Source organism: Macrobrachium nipponense, chromosome 4 (genome assembly GCF_015104395.2).
Source record: "Macrobrachium nipponense isolate FS-2020 chromosome 4, ASM1510439v2, whole genome shotgun sequence".
Lineage (NCBI taxonomy): Eukaryota > Metazoa > Arthropoda > Malacostraca > Decapoda > Palaemonidae > Macrobrachium > Macrobrachium nipponense.
In genome coordinates this window covers 140,973,072-140,989,935 of record NC_061100.1, presented here as the reverse complement: position 1 = coordinate 140,989,935, position 16,864 = coordinate 140,973,072, and the positions used below count along the sequence as shown (strand labels likewise).

Below are 16,864 nucleotides of genomic sequence, written 5' to 3'. Positions count from 1 at the left end.
CCCAAGATCCCTGAAAAGGAACCTGGAAAAACTAGCTAGATGCCTGTGCTATTAGAAGTGGTGCACATAGTGAAAAAAGTTATGAACTCCTAAGGAGGAAGGATGCAACCCAGAACCCCACACTATAACAACCACCCAGTCAAATAGGATGACTGAGATAAGAAAATAAAATAACAATAATAATATGATAGGAAAGCACCTCTCTTCTATATTCAGATGAGTTCATTGCAGGCTATTGATATATCTACTTGTACAGTAAATCTATTTCATGGGTTACATGAATAATAATTATCATGAAATTAGTTATTGGACAGTCATTATCTTGCACCATAGAGGGCATTGAGTTGCATAACAGGTGTTACAAATTTTAGAAGAAAAGTTAGTCTAGACCTCTTGTTATCTCCTTGATTGGGGGAGACTGACTTTTAGTGGGAGAATTTCATTGACCTTTGGAGTCTAGCTCAAGTTATCTGTGAAAGCTGAGAGAACTTTTATAATATTGTTATATTTGACAAGATACTTTTATAATATAGTGCTATATTTAGCAAGATATTCCTATCATTTGTTGTAATAAATGACAAAAGCAATGGAAAGTTAGGTTATACCTCTGTCCTGGTCATTTTTCAGAATCATGTATTTTAAAGAGCCACAATGATTTTTACCCTCAGCAAGTGCGTTCTTTTATATTGCATATGCTTAAGCCAGCTGTCTCTCAAATACCAGACTAATGGACTGAATAAAATATTAGTTTGTGTTATAATACTCTTAAAGCTGTTGCATCCTGCCCTTTTTGTCCTACTACTCTTGACATTTTGAGGCAGATGATTTCCTGAAATATTTTACCTTGCGAGGTGGTTTGTCTGTTTATTTTTGTTCTCCCCCAAAAGAATTTTGTTTGGAAGCATGAAGTCAAGGATCATTGGCTTAGACCAGGTGGGGAAGTTCTTGGTTTTTTGAGTAACTAGCTTCCAGTTTTTTTAGTGTGACAGATGGTCAGAGCTGGATGAAGGCTGTAGTTCATGTAAGATTTGCTATCACTTGTTATTTACAAAAGATGTTAACACAAACAGAACTGAGTCTTTTTTTTTTCTGCATAAACAAAATAAAATGTAAAATAAACTTTATGAAAATGTTTTACAGCACTTGTTTAGCAACACTGTTAACTGGATTTTCTGTGCCAATCTCTGGTTAGCAGCACTGATCTCTAGTTAACAGCAGTGTCAATCTCTGGTTAATGGCACTGTTAAATGGGTTTCAGTGCTATTATGGCAGATTTTCATTTAGTGGCATCGCCTGGGAATGGAACCCCTGCTGTTAACTGGTGTCTGCCTGTAATGAAGATTGACTAATTTTATTATACATATGCCCAATTTTTTGGTGGCATAGCAACCAATCCTACATTTTCATTTGGTATTGATGATTGCCATTACGTACTTTACTTTGGGTTTTATTATGTTCATTTTATGTTTCATAATTTCACAAGTCATATATTTGTTTAAAAAGGCTTCATTCATGTCATAATTGTTGATGGGAATTTCTGTTAGATCTTTCCCAACTGTTGCTGGATGCATCTTCATTTCCTTTATTGCTGCAACTGGTTCTTCTTTTACAATTCCTTTTTTTCATTAGCTAGATGAAGAAGAGATATTATGTTTCTTATTTTGATAATGATTTGAAGGTTAGGAGCTCTTTATTGGCTCTTGTGATAGTTTTTACATGAATTACTGTGTTCTCTCTTATAAGGGCTTTCATGACACCCTGCGTATGTAGTTGGAAGATGAAGAAAGGGATTGGCAATAGAATGTGTTGGTGGTTATATTTCTTATAACTAAGGGCTGACAGCATTCGTAGCCCTGTGGACTGTTGTGGATTCATCTCTAGTAGAATCACAAGGAGCTGTATTAAGACTGACGCCATGGTTTACAAAAATCTGGAAAAGGAGACTGACAAGTATATTCCTGTTATTGCCTGTTACAATATATCCCATGTCTCTGGCTAACAATAGGCACAAAAGAGCATGTAAACTGGACAAAAATATACAGCACTTCCTAAACCCGATGGTGATTTGTTTGTTTGCAACAAACCCATTGTGAGATGACACTCTGTACACACATTCCTCCATTTCCTTGTAAGAATGTGTAAAACATCTGAGGACTGATAAACTGCCAGGTAATACTACAGCTTCTTTTGAATGGTCTCCATCTGTTGGTAACAAGCAGTTTTGTGTTATTTGTTTGAAGGTCCATTCAAAGAAATATATGGGCCAGTCAGCACAAAAATTTGAGGTTATTACTAGCAACATAGTTCACAATTGTTACAAATTTGCAGCTGATAAGATTTGAGGAAAGAAAAAGTTCCAGTGCTTTCATTTTATTTATTACACTGTACAAAACTTTGTACACATATCTACAAATGTGTCTGTACAAAGGCACTTTTCTTTGGTAGCTTCTATGAGGCCCCACTCTATATAAGAATATGGTATCAAAATAGGGTAATTTAGGAAGAACAAATTAATGCACTGAGAGTATGGGTTTAACTTTTGAAAGGGCACAAAAAACCACATTCTTAAGCAGTAAAATACTAATACCCATTTTGATAATGCTAAATTCATGAACTGGTTATCCAAAATACATGTACTGGACACAGGGAATGGTGTACCAATGTTTTCTAGAAGCAAAGAAAGGTATTTAAAGCTCTTGCTCAAAATAGATTCTATCTGTGATTGCTGAATGCCCCTTTGTAACAAAGTACCCAGAATGCACCAAACTGCACCTCTGTGCATTTATCATCAACATACTCAGGTTTATGCAATGGAAGCATTAAATGAGCCTGTGTCAAAATATTTACTTTCAAGATATTAATTTATAACTTTAGTATTATGAATGAGTCCTCATGGTGGGTTTATGTCAGGTACAGTATTTAGATGTTTTCTGTAAAATATGAACAATTCTTGTAAACACTCTTGACAAGATTTAAAACTTGTACATTCATAAATAACTTTATGTAAATTTCTTTACACAGTAAAATATCACAGTAAAATTATATAAGCTAATAAATTCTACTTTGTTCTTGACTTTCAAGGCTTTACTAAACATATCTTTGAGAAATGTTCATCTCCAGTACTACAGTCTGTTGAAGCAAATGATATGTGAAAAACAAAGTGGTCTTCAAACATAAATGTACAATAACTTTAATGAGACATCATTATATTAATGAGATCATAATCAGAAACAATAAAGATGAACAACAAACTCAAAAACTTGCCTTGTCTAAAAGTTTTCAAAAAATCAAGGACTGTACAAGAATTATGTACAAATATAAGCACCATCATGGAATTATACAAATAATATACTCTCAAAAACAAATAATGCATACTTTGGGAATATACAGTTAATAAGCAAATGCACAAATATATTAGCCAGGTCACACTAACGTAGCTGACCTTTTATGAGTAACAGTAGCTGGAACTGCCTGATGTAAAGGTGCTGTTTCCCAACCACTTCCAACAGGATCCTGTGGTTCTCCAGTTGCTGGTGATCCCTTCATGACTTCCAAAGGCTGACATGTCAGAGGTGTGAGAGGCTGATAAACTCCCTTTTGCTGGGGTGCTGGAGCAGAGTGATGTGCAACCAAGTTCGGAGATGGTGGATGTATTTTGGTGCTGGTGACTAGCACTTGTGCTCGAGGAGGAAGAACTGGAGAAAGTGGGGTGTCACCCCCACTACTCACACTGCTTACAGATCCACTAGTGGTGCCAGTGCTACTGCTGTTCATGCCAACCAAATTACTTGAGCACTGTCGTCGATATTTTGTACTGTATTTATAAAAGTCTGACATTTCAAATGGCTTTGTGACTTCTCTCGAAGGTTGATAAGTTCCAGCTGATATTATCATATGATTCCTTGGAGATTCATAGGGTATTGAAGTCTGTGATGTGTCAGCTGAATCAGATCTTTGGAAGACACTTCCTGTGCTACTACCAGTACTGCCAACACTACTTCCACTCAGATTTAAATTAGACTGACTAGCAACCATAGTACCATTACTATTACATGAATCATTCATTTCACTCATGCTTGTGCTCTTTTTAGTTCGGCGCCCTGAAGATGGGGAATCCAAAGAAGTTTCATACCATTCCTTACCTCTTTCTTTCTTTAGTCTAGCAGCTTCTGCAAGTGATATCAAAGGTTCTTCCGAGACTGAGGACATAGATGTGTTCATGGAAGAATTATGGCTGCTTGGAGAATCTAACTTTGATGTTGTAGCTCTTAAGGGTGGTATCTCACTGCTAGACTTTGTCGCTCTGAGCGGTGGAAGATCCGAAATTGCCGATTTTAATGCACTGGGATCTAAGGTATTACTACTGTATGTTGAGCAAAGAGCAGGGTGGTTTTCATGATGTAAACCATTGGTTGGACGTAAAGGAAGCAACTCTGAAGAGGGCCGTAAGGGAGGAATATTTTCTTGGTTGTTATTGGGCTCGGACACAAATGTTGTCTCCATATAACTTCGTCCACTTGAAGTCCTTACCAGTCTGTGCACTGTGCTACTCTGAGACCTCTGAATGGCACCGTGACTTGTCCCACGATGGTGCTGAGCAGGTGGTGTAGGCAAGCCAGGACCACTCGTAGTATGGTGGCGGTAATTCTGGGTAGCTCCTTGGAATCCTCCCTTGTGTCTATACTGGGTTGTTCCATCGATGACATCTCCTCCTCCACCTCCACTGGATCTTTCACTGGAGGCTGTGTCAAAGCTGCTATTTCCTGGGTTGGAGTGTGAGTCACATGTTGTGTCCATGGCTTCAGGATGATGTTCTGATGTGTGGAAGTGGTGATTGTGGTAGTGTGGGTGATGGGTGTAGGACGCTGTATGGCCAGGATGTAAGTGGTGTGAAGAGAGGGAGTGGTGATGACTGTGGGCTGGGTTATGTTGGGAAGACTGTTGGGTTGGAGAGGGTAGAGAATCGAGGTGTTCCATGCTGCGTGACTCCAATCTCCCGCTGTTCGCTCGCCGGCGGTCCAAACTGCCGTACCTGAGGAGTGGACCGTGAGTCATGCAGGAGATAGTGCAATACATCTAATCTAAGAAAAAAACATTTAAGAAAAATTAAAGCAGCCAAGAGGAATTCTTGTAATCAGTAATTGGTGAGAACATCCTTTAGGTTGTCAAAACCAAAATACATTGCTCAAGAACTCAACATCTTTACTACTAAAATTTCTCTTCTCGGAATGTTGATGATCTGCTTACAGTCATCATGCAATATAAAGAAAGCTGATCCCATTAATAGTAATATATAAACTTCATATATAAATATACAAAAATCAAATACTATTTTACTGGGAAGTTTAAATAATGAAGAAATCATGTGACTGTTATGAAGCAGAAACTTGTATAGCAATTCATGCATTTGTCATAAGCAGTGAAATATCACATACAACAGCTGCTGTATTAGCTATGGCAGATTAATTATAAATATATATATTCTTAGCTAAAAAAAATGGTTAATGGCTTAAGTATGTACTCATGATTTCTTCATACAAAAATAAAATGAATTCAAATAAAATACTGTAACTTAGAAACTTTTAAAAATTTGAAAAAAATACATTTACTACAGTCTATTATATAACAAAGACTTACGAAACTTTTCATGCTAAATAAAATATTATATGTAAAACACTGAAATGCAAGGAATGGTTTGCAATGTCTAAGGATTGAGACAATTACACACATGCTACACAAAGACAAAGCAATATATCATCCGCACCTATCCTGGGAGTCATTTCTTTGTCTGTAAGGTTGACTGTGATTGTGATTATGGTGTTGAGGAGTGTTGGTGAGGAGGGAAGGGGTGTCCAGATCATCCAGACTATGACAAGCAAGGGATGTGCGTTGTTGGGGAATATTGTAGAGACCTCCTGGAGTCTCAACTATGCTGGCATCAGGCACTGGATAAGCCCCATTGCTGACTCGAGGGTGTGATACCCGACCCTCATCCGCCGGGACTGACTGGGAGCGCGTGGAGAGCGTCGGATATTGTTGGCTACGATACTGACTTCTTGTGTAGACAGAACTTGGAATATAGCCACTGAAAACATCAAATTAGAAATATTACATTTTTTTCCCCCCCAGAACCTAGCACTATAATTACCCTCATTTGTACTTATGAAAAATAAAGAACTTTAAGTCATGAAATGAACGAGAGATGCTGTACTACAGAAAGGGGCAGAAGCAGAAATCAATACAACTGGTAATGAAATGGAAAATAAAGCATGTGGAAATGAACTTAGACAAGAAGGTACACTGTTGGACAAACACTTGAAAGCGTAATTAAGAATAAAATGACCTTAGGTAAATGGGTGCTCTTCATATAAAACCTTCAAAACAGGGATACAAGAATAAAAACTAAGGTTTACGTAATTACATATCCATCAATCATATATTACCCTCAGTCACAGTCTACCAATCACTACCCACCAGTAGAAACTGAGTTCATAGTCATGGTATCACCTCGGACCGAATTTCCAGAGTACTTGTTTGTCAGTCTCAGGCAACTATCCAGTCTTAGACATTCACAAATAATAAATTCATTATTCAGCCATTAATAGTTAATACCCATTAATCTTATTTCTACTTTTTTGTTGTTGTTGCTGACCACTATCTTCTTTTAGCATTTTCATGTATTTCTTGGTGCTTTTCTCCACTACTTCCAGCTATGTAATTGGCTAAATACCCAACCACCATTTACTACAGTGAATTTTGCCTTTAGTCAGCATTGTATAACTTTGGTATTTTTAAGTGCTCTTCCACCTCTGCACTGTTATTGTATTACTTTTTTCAGTGCCAGTGTTTAGATTTACTTTACAAACTCCCAGTAAAAAGTTAGAAATTACTTTAGTGCTGTGAGGTTAGCTAACCTCCCAGTGTTTGTTAAGTAAAAACTATAAAGCTGAGATTTTTTCTGTTTTACTTTACTTTCTTTTAGTATACTGGGTGATTCATATTCTTATCAATTTTTTTTCAGGGCACTCTTCTGTAGTATCATCTTTCAGTTAGGTAGGTTGTGGTTTTGTTTATTTTTTTTAATAACACTACATCTGTAGCACTGCCTATAACTGATATTTTTAGGATAATTTCTGGGGGCATGCAAAGGAATTTATGCTTACTCTGCTTGTATTGTAATCTAAATTTTGTTGTACATACTTAGTGTAAGTGATATGGAATTATTCTACTATTTTTCTTACTTATGTTCTGCATTTTGTTTCAAATGCAATACAATGTTTAATTTACTGTGTGTATACTGCTAAATGTTTTGCATAATTTTTCAGCTGTATTGTGTGCTGTTATCATAACTACTGTTTCCACTATTTTGTTCAGTATGGCCACAGCAAACATATCAAGATATTCCAGGAAAGGGGTTTCAGTTGCTGTCTAGAATGTGATCAGTACTGTACCCTTCCGTCACTTGAGAAATTTGTCATCAGTGGTCACTGTGCTGGTTTGGGTAGGGGAAGCATGCTGCTCCAGTTCTATCTGCCTCAACCCATGAGACTACATGTTAAGTTGTCAATTGCCTTACTGCCCAGTTGGCTTTACCTGCCTACTGTTCACCTGCCAGATCTGCTGACTTGTCTGCCCTCCTGCCTACTCTTCACCTGCCAGTTCTGGAAACTCGTCTGCCCTTCTGCTAACTCTTCACCTACCAAATCTGATAACTTGTCTCCCCTCTTGATTTTGCTTGCTTGTTTGGCTCCTGCTTGGTTTGTATCTGTTCAGTAGATGCTTCAGTACCTGCAGATTTCTCTTTGTGCTACTTCAGTTCCATTCTTTGCTTCTATGATGGGCATTATCCAAGAACAGTTGCAGCAGATGACAATAAACACCCCTAATCATGCAACCTCCACTGCTGAGCATCTCCTGCTGCTCCTACCTATTCTGCCTGAGCCTTAAGTCCTCTCGACTTAACCTTCCAACCTCTTCCATTGCCTAATCCTGTTGATGTCACTGAGCAGCAAGGAAAGCTAGAGGATTTTCCACTTCTGAGTTCAAAATTGGCCAAGGTCACCTTTTCTTGGAGTCCTACTTCTGTTGTTGTACAAGTAAAGATGTAATTACAGTTACAAACGGGAACTTTAAATGAACTTGCTGGTTTCCTTAAATATAATGCAAGGATCATGACTGCCCTAGTGTTATGCTTAGGTTGTTCTAGGTCAAATGAAAGAGGAGGAAAATTGACAGCTGGACAGTTTCCCTCTTGCTAAACCTAAGAATTCTACTGCTTGAAGGACATCCATTACTTCGTGGACATTGTGTGCCCTTTGAAGACCTTTGATGAAAGCCACAAGAACCCAATTAAAGTCTTCTACAAATAACGTTGAAGTCAAACATTCTGAGTTAGAAGACTCTGCAACAAAGACCTTGTGGGATGAAGCTTCCTTAACCAAGTGGTATATGAAAGTCTACATCAGTCACAGAGACTGACGAAGCAAGCACTGACTGCAGCACTCTGGATTTGGTTACTTTTATGATAGACATTACCAATCGGGTGACAAAGATGATGAGAAGTGGAAAGTGTAGGATCAGACTGATGCAGCTCCACACACATTTTAGCTTACTAACCCCCAAATTGTGGTTTTACAAAATCCATGGCCAGGCATAACATGTTTTCAGTCACAAAAGGTATTCTCAAACAAATAACAGTTTCCATCAGTCCTTACTGGGGACTTTCTCTGAGCTCTCTCCCTGGAGAAACAACATTAGTGGATTCTGAATGTCATAAGACTTCAGTTACCCAGAGGACTGGATAGTGTGACCATAGTAAACAGCAGCAAATTTCAGCATCCTTTGGAATGATTATGTTGATTGCATTAGACTTGAAATTCCATCTCAACTGGAAGAATCTGATCTGGTATCTCCAATGTACTTGGATATGGTGACAGCTATAATTTCACCATATTAGTACAGGATGAGTAGATTTCTCTCCTTAATCCAGGAGCTTCAGTGCTCCAACCCAACAGCTAAGCTATGGTAGTCTCTGATGAGTCATCTGATGTATTCCCTTACATCCACAGAAGATCTGAGTTCACTTACAGCAGTTGTAGCCATCAGTGTTGTTTCTTTCAGGATCCTTTGTGGAAGCAAAGACCCTGGTCACTTTTCAGTGGAAGTGCTTCTAAAGTAGTTTCTCTATCCATGTGGAGATTTCATTGTTAATGTGCAGCCACAGAGGAGTGCGAGCAATTAGGATCAATGCAACTTTTACTTCATTGAGCCAAAGGCCACATTTGTAGGCCCTCAAGCATTTGGTCTGTGCAAGAGACAGAGATAACATTGGAAAACACCATGAGAATGGTCTGTTTAAGAAGTCAGAAGAGCACACTAGCCTACTTATGAAATTAGGGCAGCACATGGTCTAAGTCTGTCTTTTGGGAGATGAGCACAAGCAAATGACAATACAGTAACATGGTAAAAAGATTTTTCCCAGAAGGCTAACATGATGACTGATGGTCTCAGCTGGAGGAAGCAGGCTCAGTCATTAAGAGCATTCTTGAATCCTGAGATCTGCAGAGTTCCTAACAGTTTTTGAGTCATCAACAGGTAGCCTATATCTTTTTGCCACATTTCCATAGGTTCACATAGATTGCTAGATGCTTCAGCTCCATGCCTGAAGGTACATCTTTAAGGTCAAGGATTTTTCTTTTTAGAAAAGTAGCCACACAGCCATCACAAATTCTTGCTTAGACCTCAATCAACAAATTGTCACACAGAGTAACTGAGGACTCTTTTCTTCATTGCCAAGAGAAATATTCTCATTGATATTAATAAAGTAACCAGATCCCTGCGTCAATATTAACTTTCTTATGACTGACTCAAAGTTTTTTCCGTCAATATATTATTTTTTATTTAAAAATGAACCTTGACTCAAACCTTTATTAATTGGCAATAAACTAAATGTTCAAGATTCTAACAAAATATCATTCAAGGATTTGTATTTAAATCTATTATTGGTTGAAAGTTTCATCACCAACAATATGGTTTGATTATGAATGTAGTTACCATTCACTGCATTAACTTCTTTCAGCAATATTGTACTTCCTTAAGAGAAATGATGACTCCTTAAATGCTAATGTCAGTGTCTTAAGTAATACAGTGGACCCCTGTATTTGCGTTCTCCAGATTTGCGGAGCCACACATTCACAGATTTCTCTCGGGAATGTTTCCCCACATTATTCGCGAATACGGGGGGACCACTGTATACTGAACATAGGTGAAACCACAAATGAAGATCAATTTTACAGGTATAACCTTAGTGTACACAGGCTAAGTAACATTTCAATTAAATCACTAGACTGAACATTTGAATTAGAATTGAATTAGACTTTTTGTTATCTTTAACACTGGTCCAGGAAATCTGGAATGGAACCACAGCTTTCATCCTCCGATACAAGCAAAAATTACTTGCACTATTTTATAGATAAATACTATATTATTATTAGAATTCTTTACAATTAGAAAAATAGAGCAGTTGAATTTTAATAATTTAATTCTTACCTGTGAGGTCGATTAGGACTAGTGGGTCTGGAGCCAGCAGAACCATTTGATTGCTGTTTGTGAGGACTAGTGGGTGCTGAATGAATACCTCCAGCTGCTATACTATGACTTCCAGGAGAAAGATCTCTTCGAGCCCTTGCTCTAACAGGAGTGGATGGAGGTAAAGGGGATCTAGGTGACACAGGTGGATGGGATGATATTGCTGGGGATAGACTAACTCCCTCAGCAGTTAGGGCATCATGTTGGGGGTCCCGTAGGTGATCTCGCGGCGAATCTTGACCGATACTGGCAGTCGTGTTCGGATTCGTATTTTCATCGTATATGCCCACACCTAAAAGTTTGATGAAGATAAAATTTAATATGAAAAAGAATGATCTTCTCTCTACTATTCAGTAATGATATTCATAACATCATAAAATTTATGACAATAACACAAGGACAGTGCTCTGAAAATGGATCTGCTCAGTTTGCATGTGACACAATCTTCAATTCAACTGAATACAAGCTTTCCACAGCTTTTCTGTTATTTTGTTTCACTTCAGGTTGTTATAATGCTTTATACAGTTGACCGTCGTTAAGATGGACTAATAGGAGGCCCAGGGTATCCGTCTTAGCCGAAAGTCCGGTTTAATTGGCGATAACTATATTTATATATAGTATACCTACAAATATACTATTTCGTTACTTTTATATAAACCAATGTAGGAACATTTGAATTAAACCTCATTATGAAAAATGAATAAAAGATAATAAAAAGGATAGAAGGCAGCTGCATATGTAGATGCCTAGGCTGAGACATGAATGCATTATTGAGTAATCAAACATCACTACTGCAGCAAAAAAAAATGTTCCTTTTAGTTATTTATTCATTATAGTGTATTATTATTCATATTAAAGTTTATTATTATTCATATTAATATGCTGTTGAATGAATGAGAGATCATTACAATCATCTCAATAATAAAATAGTGGGACAACTAAGACCATATGTTTAGTAACATTTTGTTTTCAACAAAAATATTCCGTAAAACACAAAAATATACATGATCAAAATAATTGTAATTCAACTTGTGAATTTTAACAATTAGGTAAGACTACAAAATACATTTCATCATATCAATCTGGGAGAGGATTGTTCTTTATTGTTACAAACATTTTCAACTGTTTCCAGTCTTATTTTGTGATTGAAATGTCTATATGTACAGTATAATTACAGAACTGTAAAGGAAAAATAAAAATATAAATGAAAAGTATACATATTTACCTTTCATAAATAAAAAGGAACACGATAAACGACGAGCAGAGGAACTATTTTAAATCGTATGTATTTTAATTAAATCAGTTGACTCTCTTTAGTGTGTCTTATCCGATATCCAGATTAATTGGGTACGGTTTATTGAGCAAATTTCACTTATCAATACTAAATACCGCATAAACAAAACCAAGTTTGAAAAGTAATTTACATTTTCCATAGGTATACCGACCTCAGTTTTTAAAAAAAATGGAGTATTCAGTAGGCATTGCATGTGTTGGCTATGAACTGACTGACAAACAAAAGAATAAAGCAAGTAGGCCTGAGCATGCTGTCCTGGCCTCGTGGTCTATCCTTGCTATTGTAAGGTTCAGCCCGATTACACCATATCACAAAGGTAGATCCTGAATGAAGAACTGTAACAAAGCGAGTCTTAAATTTAACTAAATTGAAAAACAATGATTTAAATACTACCTAGGAAAAATACCTTGTTTTTCATAAATAGAGATTTACCCCTCAGGTGAGAGGATGGTTGGTATATCTGCTACTAGGTTTAGCGGGTGGGGATGCTCTGGAAACTTTTGCTCTCCCTGTGGTTGACACTCCACACATCTAAACACTTAATTCCCTTCTGGACCAGGGGCCCCACATAGCAAACTTTCTCTTCCTCAGGACAGACTGGCTTGTCACCTGGCACACAGCCCTGTATCCACTACAGGCAGTCCCCAGTTAATAGCGGGAGTTGTTATTGGCTGAGCGCTGGTAACCAAAAATTGCCGTTAACTGAGTAATGGCATTTACAACGCAGAAAATGCATATGATCCCCAAACCTTCCATGTGGTAGAAGCAAAGACATTTAATGTTAACACTGATGAGGCACACCATTCAAGTGTTTAAAAGTCTTTGCTTGTACTATATTTTACATATGATTTAGATGTGAATTTCTTATCACTGTCATCAATGTTAGGTCTCGGTTCTTCTTAGCTCCCTTAAGGGAGACATATAGACTTGAAAACAATTACTTGGTCACATCCAGCTCAGGCACCCTGACTTCCCTCGGGGGCATTGACTGCTCAAAACCTCTTTTGTGCCAAAATCTCATAGGATGCAGACATGACTATCCTCCTTGGTTTGACCACTTTTAAGAGGCCTCACTTCCATCAAAGGTACACTGAGAAGTCTGCTACTCTTTGAAGAGAAGTCTCAAGTGGGGAGTGACCCCTGTGATGATACCAATCACAGAAGACAGCCCACTTTCCCTGGTATACACTGGCAGAAGATAGTCTCATTGGGTCCAATATCTCCATGTAGTTCCATAGGAAAAGTTGATTTTTCATGGTTGCTGGATATCCTCTACCTGTGTAAGCAAAGGATGTTCACTCCCCTATAGTACCTCCCAACATACTTCTGGGAGCTCTCTTGGAATGTTAATTAACAAAGACAGGAGGTCAGTGTCCCTTCTGCTTGCAGCAGGCTCTGCAATGTGAATACTGTTTATATTACCTTCAACTGGATGAATGTGGACTGGGGAAAGACATACATGCCCATTTGACTCATGGATGCTGGAAGTTGTCTTGCATCACTGTCCTTACGTCTGGGCGCTAGGGAGCATGAGTAAAAATGACCTGTCCCTTACAACAAACAGTCTCTCCACCACCTCCTGATGCAAAGACCATTACATCCCCACTATCTTGTCCTTCCTGCTACCACTTAAATTCCCTGAGCACATGTACCTAGCTGCTAGATCCACCCCACCTTCCTCTAACCATTCATACATCCTAACTGCTAATTTATGAGCTCAACTTCAGAGAGATCTTCCTACTTTGTTTGTTGCTGTAGGCCACCACAGTGGTGTCTGTTGCTGATCATGACCACAAAGGGGCCCTGCAGTTGTCCCTGGAAGTGCTGAAGTGCCCCCATTTACAGGAGGTTAATGTGTTCCTCTCCTCAGTCTCCCAGGTCACGGAAACACACTTTCCGCTTAGGTACCCTCCTCACCCTTTTCAGGAGGCATCGTAGAATACCAGCATCCCTGGGAACAGCTTCCTTAAGGGCACTCTCAGCTGGAGGTTACTTGTGTTCAAGCACCACAACAGGTTCTTTCTCATTTTATCTTTCAAAGGTATTAGTTGGTATGGCAACTTCTCTGATAGTATCCAATACGTCTTCAACTGCCACTGCTAGAAACAGAGGCGGGACCCTCCTCTGAAGATGGCAGATGGACTATCAACACCTGCCAATGTCGAGCTAGCTGCAGCTACAGGCCATGAACTCTTGCGCCACTTTCCACAAATTGTCTATCCTTACCAGGGCTGGGAAGGCTCTTGCTACCATCGGGCTAGCAGCAGGTACCCGATTACTTGTTTTGGAACTTATTTTCATGCCCAATTCTCAGCATAGGTTCAGCTTTTGTGCAGATGATGCTGGAGGAAGCCAATCCTCTGGGTACCTCCTCAGTCTTATTTCTGTGGAGAGGGCCCAGGTTGACAACACAGTTGGGAAGTTCTTGTGAACATATGCAAAGCCATTCTGCCACACCATCCAAAAATCTTCTAGGCAACCCCCACCCATGGCAGACTGTGGGGGACATTTCTGTTCTCTAAGTGGGAAGCAGAATGGAAGTCTGTAATTGGGCTATTCCCAAGGTTTTGCCAACTCTCATGGGAAACTTGCTGAGAGATCACCAACAGTTCCAAATTGTTCACCTTTGCATGGGTAAATCTCATCCCCTGCTGCTTGAGCCTCTCCAGGCAGGGTGTTGGCATTCAACCTGCAGAGAGTAGGGTCTAGGGAACATGGTACTGTGAGCATGTTTTTGAGGAGGTAATACTTTTCATGTCCAGACATAGGAGGGTAGCAACTTCATTGAACAGCTTGGCCAATGAGCCCTCCAGACCAATGGCCGGTTCATTACCCTCACCTCAGCCAAAATGCTCTCCAAATTGACAGGGCGAGGGTAGCCTCACCACCGTGGTGGCATCTGCCAACCGCTTCAGGCATGCTGGGTGCCGAAGAGGAAAGGGCTGCTGCTTTATTGAAGCTACATATCCTGATCAGGGCTACAATCTCCTGGAATCCCCATCTCCTCAGGACTTGTCACTTCCCCTTAAGCCTGGATATCTAGATTAGGGGGTTGTTACGTGGCTCCACTCCCTCTCTGACTGTCGCAACATGGTATGTTGCTTCGCTGGTCCCCAGTCCTAGGACACCTTCCATGACCCTAGGCCTGCCTTAACTCTGGGCTGATTTTGCCACCCCTGGGTGTTCATGTGGGAGGACCAGAGTAGTTGTGTATGAGAGGCAGAAAGGAGAGGACCTTTGCTCTAAATGGTATCATAGCTGCATTGTTCTTGGGAGTCCCTCCTCCAGTACAAAAAACTCCTACTGTCTCAGCTCCGATTTATTGAAGTTCTACCTCTCCTCCTCATGTAACAACTCAATGAATAATTCCTCTCTGAGGCTCTACTCAATGAATAATTCCTCTCTGAGGCTCTTCTTGGACTTACTCCTCCTAGATGCCAACCTTCTGCAACAATCCTTTCCTGATGATAGTGCTGCCTTCAGAGGGAGAACCATAGACATCACAGATGAGGAGGAAGGCTGACTTGCCGAGCTTCTCCATTGCAAGGGCAGCACTCGACTCTTGTCTGCCCCATCATTGAGCTTGCTCCCACCTCCTCTTTCTCTACCCTTAAATAATTGGAAGAGGTGGAAGCTGGGTTGCCAACTGAAGATCATGATCTCTTCTTAGACCTGGGGTGCTCTGCACCTTGGTCCTTGCTTACTACTGTGGTGGAAGAGAGGGATTGTGTGGTTAGGAGCATAAATTCCCCCTTCACTGCTTGCCTGAGTGAGGAGGGAAGAGGGTGGGGAGGATGCTGGCATTCACATGGTCCACCATGTTGGTCTCTGGCACCTTCTTCAGTCACCCCAACACCTGAGATGGACTTTGATGTCCCCCTTGGAAGGTGTTAGCAAAGGTTGCCTCCCCATTGCTGGATGCAAGAAAAAAGAGGGGTAGAGAAGGGGGCCTCAAAGTTGGTTCCCTTGACAATGTCCTTCTGCCACCCCTCATGCTCAACACACATGTAGTCTCTCCCTCACATTCATTTCCCCTACAGGAAATGCATACCGAATGTGGGTCCACCGCCACAGGGACAAACTTATTGCAGGCTTTGTCCTTGCCTGTGCATCACTGCAGCTCAGACTTTACTTCCATGATGCCCATCACAAAGAATGAGGGGGTTAACACAAGTCACATTCATGGTTTAGGAAATTCACCAACTTAATATACAAAGGCCCTGCAAAAGCGCTCATTGAAACACACATGACCACAAATAATTAAACACAATCAAGCCCAGGCCTCCCTGACATTCTTTAGTTTGTCAGTCAGTACATAGCCAATATGCCAATGAGTCTTGTATAGTACTCCATTTATGAAAAGTGAGGTTTGTATCCTCCTAGGAACAAACAAAAATTCAAAAGAAATATGGAGCAATAGTACTGTACAATATATTTTCAATTTGTTTCTGTGAACTACCTTGAATAATCTATATATCATTATCTGACTTGATGTGATCTTATTCAGCAACACAGGTAAACTCACAATTATCTTCCAAAAAATATAGTCTTTAAAAAACCTAACATAAATGCAGTTATTCAAGAATCCAGACATAAGATTGTTAAAAAATATATTGAAAAAATTTTTTACCTTCTGTGTCCGATACTGGTCTTGGTTTCTTCTTCTGCTTTGGCATGCTGCTTGCAGTTGCTGCTTGTTTTGATTTGGCAACCTTCAACTTTTGCTCTAAGTCTTTTAGTCTCTGAGCAGACTGTTGGTAAGACATTTTTCTTTGCTTTCTGACTCCCTTCCTTGCTGATGTTTCATTTGCAAGCCTCAGTGCAGCACTGGTGATTTTTCCTTGAATTTCATACTCTAATTCAAGAGCTGCCACCGTTTCCTCCTAAACATAAAAAAAGACAAGTGTAATAATAACAAAGCACTATTCAATCCAAATAGAGCAAACTTGAAATAAATTATTAGGTGATAAGAGTATACTGATC

The 16,864-nt window shown here is 39.5% G+C and overlaps 1 protein-coding gene and 1 long non-coding RNA gene across 12 annotated transcripts in view; one reads left to right on the top strand and one right to left on the bottom strand.

Moving 5' to 3' along the window:
• Positions 1-16,864, top strand: part of LOC135211237 (uncharacterized) — a 93,235-nt gene that overhangs the window by 74,372 nt on the left and 1,999 nt on the right. The gene's annotated exons all lie outside the window — the stretch shown is intronic.
• The window catches only part of LOC135211236 (FERM domain-containing protein 4A-like), a 770,148-nt gene continuing 755,644 nt past the window's right edge, over positions 2,361-16,864 (bottom strand). For all 11 annotated transcript variants that reach the window (XM_064244502.1, XM_064244496.1, XM_064244497.1 and 8 more), the window contains 4 exons: positions 16,512-16,764; positions 10,549-10,879; positions 5,765-6,085; positions 2,361-5,032 (listed from right to left, as the gene is read on the bottom strand). In XM_064244502.1, the coding sequence (XP_064100572.1) occupies positions 3,424-5,032; positions 5,765-6,085; positions 10,549-10,879; positions 16,512-16,764 (2,514 nt within the window). In that variant the 3' untranslated portion in view covers positions 2,361-3,423. The remainder of the gene's footprint in view (positions 5,033-5,764; positions 6,086-10,548; positions 10,880-16,511; positions 16,765-16,864) is intronic.